This window comes from Natator depressus, chromosome 15 (assembly GCF_965152275.1).
Source record: "Natator depressus isolate rNatDep1 chromosome 15, rNatDep2.hap1, whole genome shotgun sequence".
In the NCBI taxonomy this organism is placed as follows: Eukaryota; Metazoa; Chordata; order Testudines; family Cheloniidae; genus Natator; species Natator depressus.
The window spans coordinates 19,360,822-19,379,196 of NC_134248.1; the positions used below are offsets into that span (position 1 = coordinate 19,360,822).

Sequence of the window (18,375 nt, forward strand, 5' to 3'; positions counted from 1 at the left end):
GGCTACGATCCTGCCTGACAGAAGCTGAGGAGCTACCAGAATTCACACGGCCTGTACTGCCAGCAGCTTTTCCTCATTAATACAGGCTACAAACAAGAGCCGGCGCAGTGCGAGACCGTCTCTCCCAGCTCATTACTCTTTGGTTTATTTAGAAATGCAAGGGCTTGTTCAGAAACCCAGGGCACAAGAGATCCCCACACACAGCACTGGTATTTGCAGCAGCGCGTTGATGGGATTAACGTAGATGGGAAAGCGTCACTGCACTCAAAAGGGGGGGGGGGGAGGAGAAATCTGACCTCACCTTCGTTGAAATTCGCACCCATGAGGCGGGGCCAGCATGTGGCCCATGTGCCGCTTAAATCCCATGTAAGCCCTTCAAAGATTTCAGCAGTGCCCCTACACGGGGATGAATATCCCCCTAACCCTAGGGCATCTACTTGACCCTAGCAGATCCTTGTGGATTCCAGTCACACATTTCCCTGCGCTCGGGCACACTCCTTCCCCCGTACAACCCTCTGAACCCTGGTGGTGTCAATCTGATTGGTAAGAAAAACTCTGCTTCCCTTCCTGCGTCCGGCATTTTCAGCTCATGAAACACCAGGTTTTCCTTTGCTAGCAGGAATGGGTATCTTCCTCCTGACCACCCAGCCTGCGGTCACACCGAGGCCTTGTCTACACACAAGAGTTGTACCAACATAACCTATGTGTATTACACCATAGCACCTAAGATTGCTAGTCATGGACCAGGCCCCATTGTGCTAAGCTGTGAGCAAACATACAACCCCTTCTACTACAGACACGGTTTTATGACTAGAACAGTGCTTTGAGTGGTATAGCTCGTTCCTGCACAGGAAAGGGAATAAGTTATATTGGTTGGAGGCACCTTTAGATCCACACCTGGGGTTATATCAGCTTCCCCCCCCCCCCCCCCCCCAACAATGCGTGAACCATGCCTAAATGTTCTGCCCATATTACACCTGCAGGTTTCTGATCTCACACAGAATTAATGAGAAGCAAACCATTTGGGGATGAGGATACAATCGGTTTTCCTTGCACCCTCCAGGGTTGGAAGTCTCAGAAGTTGTATTACAAATGCTTACAAATAATGGCTACGCTTTCATACATTCTCACATCCAACAACTCTTATTCTTCTAGTCATCATTTGAAACAAGGGACCCTCTCTAATCGATCACAAGATCTAACAGGAGAAGCCCAGTATTAGCTCTGCAGTGAAATTCAAACGACTGCACCACGCTCATCTTCACGTGCACATCAGTGAAGGCAAAGTCCGGGTGAAGGAAGCTGGAGATAAGGGATCAGGCTCCGCAGCCAGGTCTCATTTTAACAGTGGTCAATAACACTGAGTGAGGGTAGCAAAGGTCACACATTTCAGGCAAAACATATCAAGGACACGTCAGGTTAAAAATCCGACAAGTTTATTCAAGAACATCTTAGGTCCTTACACGGCTCCCATGACTGTTGTGTCTGGGCACCTCACAATCGTTAATGTACTGATCCTCACAACATCCCTGTGAGGTAGGGCAGTGCTATCACCCCCCTTTTACAGATATGGAAGAGAGGCACAGTGGGGGGCTTGAACCCAGAACTCCTAAGTCACTGGCTAACGTCACAACCACTGCATCACCCTTCCACTGATATCAGAAGACAGGGAGCAGAGGGCAAGGAGACCGGTTGAGATCACACTCCTGCCTTTGCACGTGAGAAGCCAATAATGAAGGCGGGGGGCTTCCTAAGGAAGTCAGGTGCCCAGCTCCTACTGAAATTCAACTCGAGTTCAGCACGTAATTCCCTAAAGATCCCTTGAATATCCCAGCCAAATCCTTTGGAAGTTTATCTGAAGTGAAAACAGCAGAGGTGCTGGAGAGCAAACAACCCCAGGAGATGGGTTCAGCACTGCACTCTGGGAAGTAGGATCATATCTCCCATAGCCACCGAGAGAAATTATCTATTCAATTCCTTGGTAATTTGCTACTTGTTCCACTCTTAACAGCTTGGAGAAAATGTAAAGCTGGACAGCTAGAAGACACTATTATAGGATGTATTCTGCCCCAATTTATGCAGGACCCTGGGATTTCTACTTCTGTCCTCCCACCCCTTGCCAAAATTATGTCTCTCCCACCTTTTACCTGCTTCTTGCAGGAGATGGAGAAACATTTTCTGTTCAAATTGTTGCAAGACAAAGCTAAAAATTAACTGGACAAGAGCAACTTGTTAAAGACCATTGGATCCCATTGATTTCAAGGAGACTACTCACATGTTTAAAGTTAAGCATGTGCATAGCTGGATCTACGGCTGCACACTCAATATCTTCAAGATTCAAACACAAGTCAACAGCAAAGGGAATTTCTGCATCACTGCTGGAAATCCAAGTCTGGGACTTTACCAAACTATTCACCTAGCTGCATCGAACAGTGGAAATACACTATTTAAATCCTGACTGGCATTCAGGCTTCCACTGGCTCCGTTCCTCTTCCTCCAAGTTGTAAGTGGAACTATGTTTAGCCAACTCTCAGCACTCGGGAGATAATACCCAGGATCAGCATGGCCTCCCACTGCAATTTGACCAGGCATTTAGCCACAGAAATCCCCAAGAGTATGCTCATGTTCAAAGCAGGAGAGATTTAGCCTGTGGTAATGTTCTGCTAAGGCAACTTTGTACCAAGTGACTGACGTGTATGCAAGAATTTGGTCCCATTGCCACCATAATAGATGGAGTTAGTTGGTGTCGTTTGTGAACAGCTGCTTTTGGAAATTGAGTCTGTTCTTTCAGCCTCTGCATGTAGAAGCCAAAACCCAGTACCTGTAAAAATTTATAATACTTCTCCAATTAAACTAGTTTCTTACTAGCTAAAGTTTGTCAAATATATGTTGACGATAATGGCTGTAGTGTCATTCACCTGACACCAGTTTACAAGCCATATACTAGATCACTTGCAGCAGGATCAACTCTTCCACCACAAGAGTGCAGCCAGCTCTGGAGTGAAACCTGGGCAGGACCCAGGCCTAATGGGCTGAGAAGGCCCCCACTCCCCTCACCTCCACACACCCAGATGCCAACGTGAGGAGTGTACTGCCAGAGTTGATCAGGTCCATCCAGCCCCGTCTCCAATCAATGACAATAACCCACACCAGACAGTGCAATAACCTAGCAGTGAACAATTATGGAATAACTGCCCATAGAGACAGTTTCTTTCTAACCCCAGGCAGGAGGTGAAGATAAAATGCAAAAGGAAGGCCAGTGAGAAAAAAGGAATCTGCTATGAGGAGGAGAAGGTAGAGTCTATTTGTGGATGCTGACAAAGGTCACAGGAGCATCTCAACTAGTCCAACCATTGACTTGGATTTCACAGCCAAACCTCAACGGAAATACTCATGAATCAGCTGGGTGTGTCTTCCACCGTCAGAGTCAGCCATAAAGAAACGTGTATTACCGAAAGGCAGCATCATTCCAATGCAAAGTGCTCCGCAAAGAGATCGTTTTTCTTGCCAAACAATCCTCTCACTTGTTCAAACTCCAGGGGCACGCCGGTGGCTTTTTTCTTTAGCTCTCTATCGAAAAGCTATTTAAACAAAGTCAAACGCGTTTGGGGTGTCATTAGAATTCTGTAGCAAAAGGGGAATTTTTCTGGCAATACAGATTCCAGTCATGCAAGGCCAGACATTGATCCCCACACACAGAGCAGAAAAGGGGAAAGCCAGGGATTCTCGAAGTCTTTTTGGTTATGTGACAATGGGGAGAAAAAGAAATAGTTTTTTAAAGGAGCAGCCCGGATGCAGACGGCGGTTTAAAGAAGCTGCACCCTTTAGCCCACCGCACAAGGAACAAGGTGAAGGCAGCACCAAGCAATGCATGGAAGACAAAATTCACCCCCAGTGCAAAGGCCCAGACACTTAAGCCCTAACAAGGGGCCAACGTGGTGCTCAGAGCTGTGGGCAGCTCCTCTGCCTCACGGCGGCTGAGGCAGGCTCCAATACGAGAAGGTGGGAGGGGGAAATATTTTGGTAGCTGGGATTTCTCCAGGACAAACTAGAGCTGGCAAATGAGTATTAAACTAGCAACAGGTTGGCTGGTGTAATCAGGCCCTGCTGCTGTCACAGCCTCCCACTCCTACATCCCTCCCACCTGGCAGGTGGAACAGAGCGTAGCTCCTCCCAGAGGTTGGCTACCCATTCAACCTGGACAGCAGGTGGTGCAGCCCATGGCTAGCCCCTGCAGGACCTGACCTAATGCGAGCCCCCATCCATTATTAGTGTTCAAACACGCACAGAGCGAACCACCCTACCTCATAGGCAGATAGCTCCAGGAGCTCCGATATGTCATCCTCCAGTTCAGACAGCGACTGGTTCACAACGGCAGCTGCTTGGGACACATCAGGGTGATAGTGGTTCTGAAGGGTCTGAAACACCAAGAAGAATGGTATGTTCTATAATCAGGAGCTGGCGAGACGAGTCCATCAGGCATCCCCACCCCCGCTGCTGGCATCTGAACCTCTGCTGATCAGTTACAGCACCAGCTTAGTCTGACTAAGGCCCACATCCGCAAAGGTATTTAGGTGCCTAATACCCATGGGAGTTAGGCACCCAAATACCCTGGAAGTTTGGGGCCTTATTGCCTGAGTAACAGTGATGGGTCTGCTGCTCTTCACACCTTCAGCATCCCCCGCAGCCATGCCACCATGCAGGCAGCGCTCTGGGCGGCGGGGCTGCGTGCTCCTGCAGGGCAGAGTGGCAGCGTGTGTAGCTCTGGCTGGGCGGCGCAGCTCCCAGACATGCTGCTCTGAGCAGCATGGTAAGGGGGCCGGTGAGTTGGATAAGGGGCAGGGAGTTCTGGGGGGCAGTCAGGGGACAGGGGGCAGTTGGATAGGGCAGAGGTTCTGGGGGACGGGGTGGGGGGTTACATAGGGGGTGAGGTCCCGGGGGTCCCAAGAGGGGATGGTCAGGGGACATGGAGCAGGGGGCGTTGGATGGGTCAAGGGTTCTGAGGGGGGCAGTCAGGGGGCGGGGGCCCAAGCTGATTGGGGAGGCACAGCCTTCCCTACCCGGCCCTCCATACAGTTTTGTACCCCAATGTGACCCTCAGGCCAAAAAGTTTGCCCACCCCTGGTTTAGTGGGATCATTTTTATCCCCGGCCCTAATGTCTTACGTATTCAGTGCAGGATATTTGCTGCTCTCCGTAGCTAATTGCGTGCTTCTGGCTGTGTGGCCAGACAGACTTGCACTTGGGGATCATTTCCTCCACAGAAATGCAGCCCAGCTTTTGTGCGCGTGAAATAATTTGCCTCTTGCCCCTCAGTTCCTATCGTAATGCAAGCAGGACACTGGCCAGGAAGTCATCTCATTTCCAACCATGTTCCTTTAAGTAACACCTCCCACTGTAAAGTCATGTGGCGAAGGGGGGGTGAGGGTGGGAAGTAAGCAAAGAAGCGGGGCAGGAGAGGGCTGTGTCCTGCACCAGTCAGGTTATTGGAGGACTTACCTGTAGCTCCCACAGCGAGCTCTCCAAAGCCCTGCTTTCGGACGGCTCTTCCTCATCCATAATGTATGGATCTTCTGACAGATCTGAGAGAAAGAGAGAGAGATTAATCGGAACATCTATAATGCACAACTAATAGCTTCCCTGGATGGCGATACACACACCACCAGGGACACACGGCAGAAATAGAGAGCAACAGGCACAGCTAGACTGGGGTAAGAAACCATAACCGACACGTCTGCGGTTGAAGAATAAGCCTGCACTGATGTGACCTGGCAGACCTCAGGGCTGCTTGCACTCCAAACAGTGGCTAATTCTGCTGAACTGTAACAAGTCCAGGAGGTGACTGTGAGAACTGGAGGCAAGATGCCAGAATGGTTTGAAGTGAAGACAGGAGTCTCTCACAACCCCAGCTTGTCACTCATGTTGTTCAAAACCATCCTCAAGCAGTTCACGGAAAAGGCAATAAAGACCCTGGAGGCTGTTAAGACAGCCTGGTGGGAGAAATACTGGGAACTAAGGAAAGACCGAGCACATTTATTCATATCCAAAATAAATTTTCATTCTTTACATTTAGCACAATAAAGTCTGCCCCAGGGCATCCAAGAAAGAGATTAAAACGGCTTAACACACCTACAGACGTGAACATTTTCAAGTGACTAGTGATTTTGTGTGACCAATTTGAAACCCAATGTCCAGAAAGTGCCAAGCAGCCACCTCTGAAAATCAGGCCCTCTGAAGCATCTCAACATGGGCACCAAAAACCATCAGTTGCGCATCCACATATCCATCCACACAGACGTCCTCTGAAAGCATTTATTTAGATGGAAACCTAAAGAATGGCAGGTTTAGCAGCTAGATCTCAGCACAAGGGATTTACTTACCATGCCCTCCTCCACAACCCTTTGGTTTCTAGATTTACTGGTTCTTTTTAAAATACACATTCTGGCACCACAGTGCCATTAGGGGTGTGTGTGTGGGGATGTGTCAGTCCTGGAGCCCACTCAAACTGGGAGCTGTCGTAGCAGGTCCACACGCCTGCCTCTAGCCATAAGCCCTGCAGACATTCTCAAATAGGGCTTCCTGCCTCTGAGGCAGAAAAACAGATAGGGAGTCCTAGCACCAGGGAAGGACCTAGCAGGAGCTCTGTGCCTCTGCTGGGTGGGAATGACTGAGAGGAAGACACCAGCAAGGAGCAACAGCTGGCTGGAGGGGACTGGGGAGCTTTGGTAGATGGGCCATGAGAACTGTGAAATGCTGGAGACAAACAAGGGACAGTGAGACTACTCTGAATCTTTGTTAATAAAACCCCAGGAAGGGACCCGGAGATGGGATTTCACCTTCCCCAGCTGGTGGATTGGCCCCTCTGTGAATGCTTCGTAGAGCAACGCAAGCCTCCTCTCCGTTCCCCTATTACCTTCAGGCCCGCCGGGTCTGTGCACAAGAACCTTGCAAGCTGGGTGCCTCCGGAAGAGATTGCAGATGAAGGGAACAACCATGAGCAAAGCCTGGGGAGGAGCGGTGAGGGCCAACCTAGAGAGGCGCTTTATGAATGCTGCCACCAGGTATGCTGGCAAGTGCCTATTGGAAACAAGAGAGACCAAGAAGATATGCAAGTGTCAAAGCCTTAGCTAGCGCTCTAGCAAGCAACTCTGCAGCATGTGGCTCCTAAAAATCTAATCCAGACACAACACAGGCAGTCGCTGACAGCACGTCTTTCATGCTGATATGACCACTTGGACTGTCCAATGTAAAGATGCTACAAGAAAAAAATTTAACCTTTTCTTTTAATTGGAGCCTGGCACCCAAGTCCCAGTGAAAGTCAATGAGCTGTGCACCTCATTGCCATCCACAGCCATTTCTGAGCCACGCCTAGAATCTCAAAATTTCACTGATCTCTGACCAACTCTTGTGTGTCCCCTCTTCTCCCCGCCCCCTGCAATCTTTTGATCTGCATGTGTGGCATCTCTTTATGGACATTTCCAGCAGAGACTGACTCGTAGCTTTGTATGTGGTAATTTGTATAGGGATTTGCTAAATTGTGAGCGTTTGACTTTGTAACCTCAATAATGTTCTTTAAATGAAGGGGTGGGTGTGTGTGTGTGTGTGTGTAATTGGTACACAGGCCATGGTGATACATTTATGAAATATCTTTAGGACTAAGGCAAGTGTTCCAACTGCCAATGAAGACCAAATCTGTCTGCAATGCCCGATAAGCGTATGAGCGTTTTCCTTGTTTTTACTAACCAATTCCATTTTACAGCACCCATCAGCCAATCTAGACACTTCCTCTGGGACAGGAGAGCTAGGATTAAGGATGATGAGTTACAGCTACTCAGTCTTGTGGCCTAACACACACAAATTCACATAGATTTTCTAGTGGTAAATCAAACTCTGTTACTCTTGGTTTATGTCATCGCTGCAGTATAGGGATAGAAATATAGCCTCAAATCAGCAGGTTGTTTGTCCAACTTCTTCTTTCCATGCACTGAACTGACAGTGTTAAGACAGGCTGTTGAACCCCTTTGTACAAAAGTCCAGCAACTTCTCAATGGTTTTACAGCCCAAGGCCTGTAAAACCTTGCATGTGCTCTGTACGTTACTCCTGAATTGCACACTTGTTACTAAAGTCATATTGAGAATGGTGTTTCCTCTCCATTTCCAGTTACTGGTTTAAAAACAGCAGCCAACTGACCTGCAGAGCAGCATGAGCTCATAAGGGACTGCCGATAACATTTAGATACACAACCGCACTTTTCCCTTTTTCCTCTATTCAGACATATGACAAATCTTCAAAAATTCTGCATGTGCAAAGTGAGCGAACAAGACTAAGTCACGTTCTCAAGCTCAGTTTCCTACATGAGGCTAACAAGAATCTGATCCTACAGACACAACAAAATACATTTAGTCAGCACGCACAGAGGATTGTTCAAGGGCAGTCTCTGGTTGGACAGAAACGCGCGGGGGGGGGGGGGGGAATAACTGGTCATATAATATCAAAAAAGGTACTTACGATGAAGACAAAAATAAATCAGCTAAATGGAAAAACCGGGCTCGGTACTTCACGTGGTATATGGAGGGGTCTAAGAGGCTGTACAGCTTTTTGTAAAAGTCGGGGTACTCCCTGTTAGAAAAAGCAAACAGACATGTGCAAATACTTGATTTGTAAGTGACTCAGAGGCACTTTGTCACTCTTATAACCTAAACTCAGACCCTGTCCCCTTCTCTAGGGCACCCTCATTTGGCCTCTTTCAACTGAGCGGCCAGACGGAGGCTCCTCTCCCCAGCCACCAAAAAGAATTGTAAGGTGAGTTTTGTGCTTTTGGTAAGTGCTGCCCGGACAGCTTTGGCGCCTGGAGTTCTCACTGGCTTGAGCGACCCCCACTGATGTCAACGGCAAAGCTCCCCTTGATGACAATGGCTCAGGATCACTGACAGAGGGAGTGTAAGCTCCCACTCACTGCTAACGTGACTTCACCTTTTCCTGGAGGGGCAATTAGGTCTTCATGCCCATTCACCCCTTGCCCAAACTGCTGGCAAGGCAATGGGGATCAAGGAAGTGGACTGAGATGGCTAAAGTCACCAAGGCTCAGATGTGAAGAGACAGAGAGAGAGGTCGCGGAACAAAGGACACCTCAAAAAGCAAAGTGAACTCATTCATGGAGCAGCAGGTGGTGGGGGTGGCAGAAGGGCTGATGCCTATTCAGGGGTGATTTACAACCATAGAGAACACACAGTGAAACAAGTGCAGAGCAAATTCACCCCATCCTACAACACACACAAGCATCTAGCCTCCTTTTCTCCCCCTCTCAGGGATTAAGTCACAACTGGGAGCTTTTCAACTCAAACCCATACACTACCTGCCGTAAAATGTGTCCCAGATCTCACTGATGCTAGCTACAACCAGCTCCAAGGGTGTGACCCACGCCTTATTACAACATATTGCAATATTCTCTAGTAACAGCCCCAAATCCTGCAGCGTCCTTATGAGAACTGCAGCGTTTTGCACAAGTGGTGCTAGATTTTCAAGGGCTCTGCACCCACATGTTCGGAGGGATTCCGTTTCCATTTAGGCATTTAAAGTAAGGGCCAGATTATTAAAAGAGCCCAACCCCCAATGGGCTGAACCCTAGTGCAGAACTCTGCAGTACTTTGCTTTTTAACGAGGGGGTTTTTAGAGCACAGGGAACTGGGGAATCCATGTGAATCCCTTTTATATATAAAGAAGGAACTGCAAAACTCTACTCAGACAAAACACTTTCCCCTTTAAACAAGATGACATTCTTTTTTACTTACAGGTTATGCTGATGAATCAGAACAAATAGCCCGTTTAAGGCTAGAAGACTGATTGCTCCACCTATAAAAGAGCAAAGTGTGATAGTAAGGTCTAGCAAAGCCGACAAGTCATCACTGGTCTCTGTAGCAAACATTAACAGAAACAGACCCTGAAGGGGGACAAAATTCAGAGCCCTAGAAACTGAAGCAATTAACCTATGTGAAACCCCCCAGTGTAATGACTGGCTGTAAAATTCAAGGGATATGAATTCAACTAAAGGCTTCCAGAGACTCACAAATCACTTAAAGAGCTTTTTGCTACTGACTGATTTTAGCTCTAGTTAAAAGGATACATCCACAAAGAGATAGGAGCTGAAAGAGGCACCGTAACGCTGGCCTAATCCCCCCCACGAGGGCAACGTCTGGAGACAAAGAGATTGTCTTGGAATTAACAGTTCCGCAGGAAAGTGGTGCATCTTATATTTAAACACAGCCAAGGTGGAAGCTTATCTTGTTTCACAACAGTATTGACTGAACTCTGTGATTTAAGAGATCTTTCTGGTACATGCCTCGATCTAAAGCTCTGAGCAGAATCCTCTTACGTACAAAGAACCAGAATAAAAAGTCACTTCTCAGAACACAATAGGTACTGGCAACCAATTTGGTTTATTTCTCTTTACCTCACCCTCAAAGCTCCTGAAGTTTTACCTATTTTCCCTGCTTTCCTCAAGGTTGTTTCCCTTCCAGCCAAAAGCAACACATCCCTACTGAATCAGCCAGATGGATCTCTCTTTAAATCATCCCCCCAAAAGGCTGAGGGGATGTGACTTTCTCAGCCCACCCATACTATACTGTAAAGAAAGACGCAGCAGCACCATGGGTCCTTTGTCATCCCCCAAGATTCACAGAAGCCTATTTCTTTACCCACCTATGTCATAGGCGACTGTCAGGAAGTCTATCATAAGGGTGGGTTCATTCAGGTGAGGCAGGATAGAGTCGTGCAAAATTACAAGAACCTTTTTGTAAAGGCTGGTGGGTAGCTGTGAAGATGGAAACATCACATTAAACACTTGTTCCAGAGAAGAGAAACAGCACTTAATTAAAGGCTAGAACTGGAAAGGGCTGGACAGATATAGCGTAGTTCAGAGACAAAGGTCCCAATCCTGTGCCTGCAGAGACCCCCTGTGAAATCAATGACACTCTGTGCAGGGCTCTGTTCTCACAGAGTAACTTGCCGGGTCAAGGCCCACAGCAGGAGAGGAGAGCTGGCTTCCGTTCTTTTAAGGGTGTAGGTATCAAACAGGGAGATGAACTCTATAGGGTGACATGGGGCTGATATTAATGAAAAACATTTCGGGTTTATGAGTGGGTGGGTGGAGCAATGCAACAGAGGTGGCCTCAATTCAGCATCTAAACCCAAATCACAAGCAAAAGTGAATGTGTCTGCTCTTACCCAGTCCCCCAGGGCATCTGTTCACATTGCCAAGTGTGTTAAGTTGCATGGACGATTTGCAGAAAATTCCAGGACTGGAATAGCAGCAAGAGTTAGATAAGGCTAGATTAAAGCAATAAAGGCCAGCTCACACTCACCTTGTGTTTAAGAAAGCCAAGCCACATCCTTTCAAAGGCTCGCTTATGCTCCTGAAAACAAAAATGTAAACACTGAGCTAAACATACTGATGAAGAAAAAGTTCAACTCTGCCAATTATCAAATGAAGTGTTACCTTTAGCTTTGATACCTTCCATTCTTCCTGATTAGCTGTTTAAGGGGGGAAAAAAAGCAGGACAAATAATTAACTTGAAATGACCAAAAAACGACACCTTTCCAAATAGCTACACCGTAATTATTACAGTGAGCCAAGCAAAACTGAGTTCAGTTTTATTTCAGGCTGAATCTACATGGAGCTGTGGACATTTGAAAAGCTTTTCACTTCAGACAGCACTAATCAAATTGTTCTCATGCAGATTTAAGCACAGAGGAGTTAAACAAAGTACGATTTTCTCATGTCATTGCACTTTGATCAAAAATATAGAAGGAATAAACTTCTGAGCTAATGAGACTCTAGGCTTGCCAAGGCCATCTTGGTTAAAGAGTGATGGATGGAAAGGAGGAATAAATGCCAATTAAAGTGACCATAACCAACCATGCACATTTTGCCCGATTTGAAGCAGGTTTGGATGTTTCAAAGCTTGTTTATAAACACTCTCTCACTACAGCTCCTGCACCACCATGGTTTGTCTTTCCTCAAGAGCATATCTCTCAATTAGCAGCTGGAGATACCTCCATAAAAGGTGATCCAGGGCAGCAGAAGAGGGTAGATCCTCAAAAGCAGTTTTAAAAAAGGACTGTAGAAAGTTTTCTATTTTAAATACATGGTCATGAGTGTGTAGACTACTTGGTTTTAAAGTTCTGCATTGCAGAAGTTGGATTTTGTTACATTTGGTGTCATTCTAATCACATAAGAGCGTTTGCTTGTTAGAACTCACTAAAGCATGCTTTCCCCCTCTACTCATAGGCCATCACATGAACCTAATAGCAACACTACAAAGTCCACTACCTTGCTTTACCATGAAATTGACCACCTCATTCTCTTTGCTTGGCATGCTCATTGATGAAATGAGGGAAAAGACATTCTGCTGGTAAATTGGAAGCGGAACCTGGAGACGGGGGAAAAGCACATGCATAAGTAAGAGTTGCACAAAGTATCAGTGACTTACACATTAGTTCATTTTACACGCAATGATAGCATTTAACTAGAAAAAAAAATTAACACAAAGCTCTGGATGTTAGAATCAGAGACAAATTAACATTAGAATCGTTCTTACAAACTCTCCCAGTCTTAAATTTTGCTGGTTTGTCTAATATAAAACCTGAGTCTGAACTAACCCTTGTTTTACAAAACAAAAACTTGGCTGCTGCTGATAGAAATAACAAACCGACTGTGTTTGCCCACTAGAGAATGAAGCAAAAATCAAAACCTTCTATCTGAGCCTTTCAGATTGCTCAGGTTTGGATAAATCGGAACACAATACCCAATCAAGGAGGTTATGCAAAGGAATCCAGAAAAACATTCCTCTTGGCCTATGCCTAGTTAAAATTGAGGACAGCGTTTTGTAAACCTGGCATACAAAGAAAATAGGAAAGAGCTCATGGCACGCAAAGGAGCACACGTCTCTCTCTAGGTCTCAGACACCAACACTGGGACCATGAAGGGCATTCCAGGTATCACAGAATCTCAGGGTTGGAAGGGACCTCAGGAGGTCATCTAGTCCAACCCCCTGCTCAAAGCAGAACCAATCCCCAATTTTTGCCCCAGATCCCTAAATGGCCCCCTCAAGGATTGAACTCACAACCCTGGGTTTAGCAGACCAATGCTCAAACCACTGAGCTAAATGATATGCAGTATGGCTGGAGAACCCCAGACACTCACTTCACCTACAAGTTGCAGCTTCCAAACTGAGGGGTACCCAGACCCACTTCAACTAGAATATTCAAATCACCTCTTTAGTCTTCTGCATGACTTGTCCAATATTTTCAGCAACAGCCTTCATCACAAAGTAGCGAATGTCATCATACTCCAGGTATTCTTGGAAACGTGAAATCAGGAGCGAAGAGTCCTCTTCACAAGGGATTAAGTTCTTCACAACTAACTAGCAAAGGGTTTTGGAAAAAAAAGCAGCATGTCAATATTTATTATTTACAAACACTAGCAGAGATATTTTTGTTAGCCATGAGCTACCCCAGACTTCTTATCTCAGAGAGCATCAGAAAGTCAGTGCCTAGTCTTCTATGGCCTCCGAGCATGAACATATGTCCCCAATGTCTAGGTTTTGTGCATGATACAGAATAGTTGACGACAACAACAACTTTTAAGTCCTGCTACTCACTTTTAAAAGCTCACGAGGAAAACGGAAACTCCCCTTCCATTCTGCTTTGACCAAAGGGTTTTTCCCTTCCAACTCAACAAACTTCATAAGGGTAGTGAGTGATAATTCCTTTAAAGGAGACAAAAGAAAGATTTTAAAAAACCCACAATAAACCTCAGGGATGCTCACTCTAGTCAGGATGAATATGATGATAGGACAACAACGGAAGTCCCAACTTTATATGACAGCACTGGAAGTGCTATTTGAGGGAGGAAGGCAAAAAGTCTTTATGACAGTGGTGGGCCACCTGCGGCCCATCAGGCTAATCCGACTGCAGGCCACAAGACATTCTGCTGACCATCTGCAGGCCCAGGCCCTGCAGCTCCCAGTGCCTGCAGTTCACTGTTCCCAGCGAATGGGCGCTGCAGGAAGCGGTGGGCAGCACGTCCCTGGGGAAGTAACCTATTGAAGCAAATATCTTCCCCTGTGTTCACCTCAAAAGCATCCCATCTAAGTATTATTCCTGCCTATTTTGCAAGCTCTGGAAGGGACACCTGGCACAAGGCAGCATATTATTAAACTAACAAAACTTACCTTGACCTGAAAAGACTCATGGCTCATCAGCTCCACCAAACAGTTGACACAACTGTTATAACGATGCCTCATCCATATTTTATACTTGTCTTCTGCACTGTAGTTATCTGAAGGGCAAAATACAAAGCGAGAGGCTTCTGAATGCCAGTGAGCATGACTGAAATGGAGCAAATTAGAGAAGTTAATGTGTTTCCTGATAGCTGCTCAGGGAGGGGAGCAGTCTAAGGGTTACAGCTGGTAACAGCATTACCAGGCATGTTCCATCCTTTGTTCAGGAACTAACTCAATCAGTGAGCTTAAGCAAGTTACAACCCCCTTAGGCCTCAATTTATCCATTTGTAATACTTGAATCTCTGGCATCTTCTATCTGAGGATCTCAAAGTGCATTAATGTTAAGCCTCAATCTACCCTGTGGGATAAGGAGGCCTTATCCCCATTTTAATTAGCAAGCTGCCGTGCAGATAGGTGAAGTGACTTGCCCAAGGTCGCACAGGAAAGTCTGTGCCAGACCAGGGAACAGAATCCAGATCTCCTGGCTCCAAGTCAGGTGCTTTTGCTACAAGCTCATCCTTTCCAAGTGGTGACTGAGATTTAGGACTTATTCTTTACTGATATCTGGGACTGATTTCACTATAGCAATTTAGAAACAGATCTTGTTAAATCAGTGCAGTCCCCTATAATGAATGCAGTTATGCTAGTGCTGATATCAGTGTGGTAGGACCACGTCCACACTAGGGAGTTGCACTGGTTTAACGACTTTCGTTTCTAAGGCTTGGTCTACACTTGACAGTTATAGTGGTATAGGTATGTTAAGTCAGGGGTGTGAAAAAAACACATTCTTGACCAGCACAGTTCTGCCAACCAAACCTTTGTTGACGCAGCTAGTGCTGTTGGGGGGGGGGGGGAGAAGGGGGCGTTTCCTGCGCCACAGGCTGCATCTACACTAAAGGGTTAAGCCAAAATACGCTGTGTAGCGCAGACATTCCCTAGTTAAACTGGTACAAGACCTCTCTGTGGACCAGGCTTTACCGGCTCCTCTCACCCTCAGGGGTGTTGGGAGATTTAACCTGCTCTGATGAAAGTGGAAATTTATCAAGGCCGCTACAGGGTAATGCTGGGAACTGGGGCCACACAAGCAGGTGGCCAGGGTACTCCAAGAGCCCCAGAGACCAGCCAGGCAGCCGCTCGCTTACCTCTGAGAGAGGTCTCTTCTTCCGGCAGCTGGCCTACAAACAGCTCCCCCCGCTCCAGCAGCGCCCCGAACAGCCGGCTGCAGGTTCTGATGGCGCAAAGGACGACGTCCTCCTCCTCCGCCTGGGGGAGAGCAGCAAGGTCAGAGAGCTGGTCCGCAGGGAGACAGGTGGGGAGATGAAGACAGCAGGAAACCTTCCCATCGGGGCTGACCAAGCTTGTCCACAGGAACCCCCTGGCATGGCAGTCTGCAAACCCCCCCCATGCCTCTGTCATTGCCCCCCATTGCCCTCCCAACTGCCTCTGATTCCTAGTCCCAACCCCAGCCCCCTACTCCCACCCCCGCAACTGCCTCCGACTCCTAGTTTCACCCCCCAACCGCCTCTGCTCCCAATGCCTCCGACTCCTAGTCCCCCCCAGCCCCCTACTGCCGCCTCCGACTCCTAGTCCCCCCCAGCCCCCTACTGCCACCCCCCACCCGCCTCCGACTCCTAGTCCCACCCCCAGCTCCCTACTGCCACCCCCCCACCCGCCTCCGACTCCTAGTCCCAGCCCTAGCCCCCTACTGCCACCCCCCACCTGCCTCCGACTCCTAGTCCCACCCCAGCCCCCTACTGCCACCCCCCACCTGCCTCCGACTCCTAGTCCCACCCCCAGCCCCCTACTGCCACCCCCCACCTGCCTCCGACTCCTAGTCCCACCCCCAGCCCCCTACTGCCACCCCCCACCTGCCTCCGACTCCTAGTCCCACCCCCAGCCCCCTACTGCCACCCCCCACCTGCCTCCGACTCCTAGTCCCACCCCCAGCTCCCTACTGCCACCCCCCACCTGCCTCCGACTCCTAGTCCCACCCCCCACCTGCCTCCGACTCCTAGTCCCACCCCCCTACTGCCACCCCCCACCTGCCTCCGACTCCTAGTCCCACCCCCAGCCCCCTACTGCCACCCCCCACCTGCCTCCGACTCCTAGTCCCACCCCAGCCCCCTACTGCCAACCCCCACCTGCCTCCGACTCCTAGTCCCACCCCAGCCCCCTACTGCCACCCCCCACCCGCCTCCGACTCCTAGTCCCACCCCAGCCCCCTACTGCCACCCCCCACCCGCCTCCGACTCCTAGTCCCACCCCAGCCCCCTACTGCCACCCCCCACCCGCCTCCGACTCCTAGTCCCACCCCCAGCCCCCTACTGCCAACCCCCACCTGCCTCCGACTCCTAGTCCCACCCCAGCCCCCTACTGCCACCCCCCACCCGCCTCCGACTCCTAGTCCCACCCCAGCCCCCTACTGCCACCCCCCACCCGCCTCCGACTCCTAGTCCCACCCCCAGCCCCCTACTGCCAACCCCCACCTGCCTCCGACTCCTAGTCCCACCCCAGCCCCCTACTGCCACCCCCCACCCGCCTCCGACTCCTAGTCCCACCCCAGCCCCCTACTGCCACCCCCCACCCGCCTCCGACTCCTAGTCCCACCCCCAGCCCCCTACTGCCACCCCCCACCCGCCTCCGACTCCTAGTCCCACCCCCAGCCCCCTACTGCCACCCCAACCTGCCTCCGACTCCTAGTCCCACCCCCAGCCCCCTACTGCCACCCCAACCTGCCTCCGACTCCTAGTCCCACCCCCAGCCCCCTACTGCCACCCCAACCTGCCTCCGACTCCTAGTCCCACCCCCAGCCCCCTACTGCCACCCCCCACCCGCCTCCGACTCCTAGTCCCCGACTCTCCCTTGCCACAGACCCAGCCCCCATCGCAACCACCCCCCAGGTCCCCTCACTGTCCCGCCATTGCTGCCGACCCCCAGTCCCCGGCCCCAGCTCCCCCCGCCCCGAGGCCCCGCTCGCCTGCAGCAGCTCCAGGATCTCGAAGACGCGGTTGGCGCTGCCCCGGCTCCCCAGCACCGACTCCAGGCTGGAAGCCAGCGCGGCGGCCGCGCTCTGCCCAGGCTGCGCCATGGCGGGGCCGCCCCACGTGTGCGGACGCAGCCGCCAGGCCCCGGCCCGCCCTGCCCCCGGCGGCAGCCACGGGAGGCGCGGCCCGGCGGAGCCGAGTCCCCGCCCCGAGCCGAGCCGAGGCGGGCTGCGCTGGTCCCTCGGACCGCCCCCGCCGGGAGGCAGCCCGCGTACCCCGAGCAGCCCCCACACCACATGGCAGAAGCCCCCCATGCACCCCGAGCCCCATGGCGGCGGCCGCCTCCCACTGCCCTGCACCCCCGGCCCCAGGGCCAGGGGGCAGCGGCCCCCATCACCGCTGCAGCGCTGCAAACAGCCATGATTTTAGCAGGAGTCTCACGCTGATTATCGTCCTTAAAGCCCCAGCTCCTGGAGTCAATCCTCTCCCTGCAGGTAAACATCCCGATTTGGATTATAAACATCCGTGTTCATTTTTATATGCATTAATTCTGCCAGTCCGATTTAAAAAAAACAGCAAAACCCATGGACAAAAATGTCTTTTCCCTCCCAAGAGCAAATTACTAGCAGTCAGTAAAAAAGAACAGGAGGACTTGTGGCACCTTAGAGACTAACACATTTATTAGAGCATAAGCTTTCGTGAGCTACAGCCCGCTTCGTCGGATGCATAGAATGGGAAATATAGTAAGAAGATTGCTTATACACACACACACACACACACACACACACACACACACACACACACAGGAAGTTGCCATACAAACTGAAAGAGGCTAATTAGTTAAGATAAGCTATTATCAGCAGGAGAAAAAAACTTTTGTAGTGATAGTGAAGATGGCCCATTTAGGCAGTTGACAAGAAGGTGTGAGGATACTTAATTTAGGGAAATAGATTAAATATGTGTAATGACGCAGCCACTCCCAGTCTCTAGTCAAACCCAGGTTAATGGTATCTAGTTTGCATATTAATTCAAGCTCAGCAGTTTCTCGATGGAGTTTGTTTTTGAAGCTTTTCTGTTGCAAAATTGCCACCCTTAAATCTTTTACCGAG

At 49.5% G+C, this 18,375-nt stretch overlaps 1 protein-coding gene across 1 annotated transcript; it reads right to left on the reverse strand.

Annotated features, from left to right (window-relative positions):
- Positions 1–1,432: 1,432 nt before the first annotated feature.
- On the reverse strand, positions 1,433–17,408 carry NOC4L (nucleolar complex associated 4 homolog). The gene is made up of 15 exons (XM_074973034.1): positions 17,260–17,408; positions 15,425–15,545; positions 14,232–14,338; positions 13,659–13,766; positions 13,272–13,421; positions 12,329–12,428; positions 11,495–11,529; positions 11,361–11,411; positions 10,699–10,810; positions 9,792–9,852; positions 8,509–8,619; positions 6,913–7,076; positions 5,499–5,581; positions 4,305–4,418; positions 1,433–3,581 (listed from the first exon to the last, which is right to left on the reverse strand). The coding sequence occupies exons 1-15, from the start codon at positions 17,368–17,370 to the stop codon at positions 3,465–3,467; spliced, it is 1,545 nt and encodes a 514-aa protein (XP_074829135.1). The 5' UTR covers positions 17,371–17,408; the 3' UTR covers positions 1,433–3,464.
- Between the last annotated feature and the right edge of the window lie 967 nt (positions 17,409–18,375).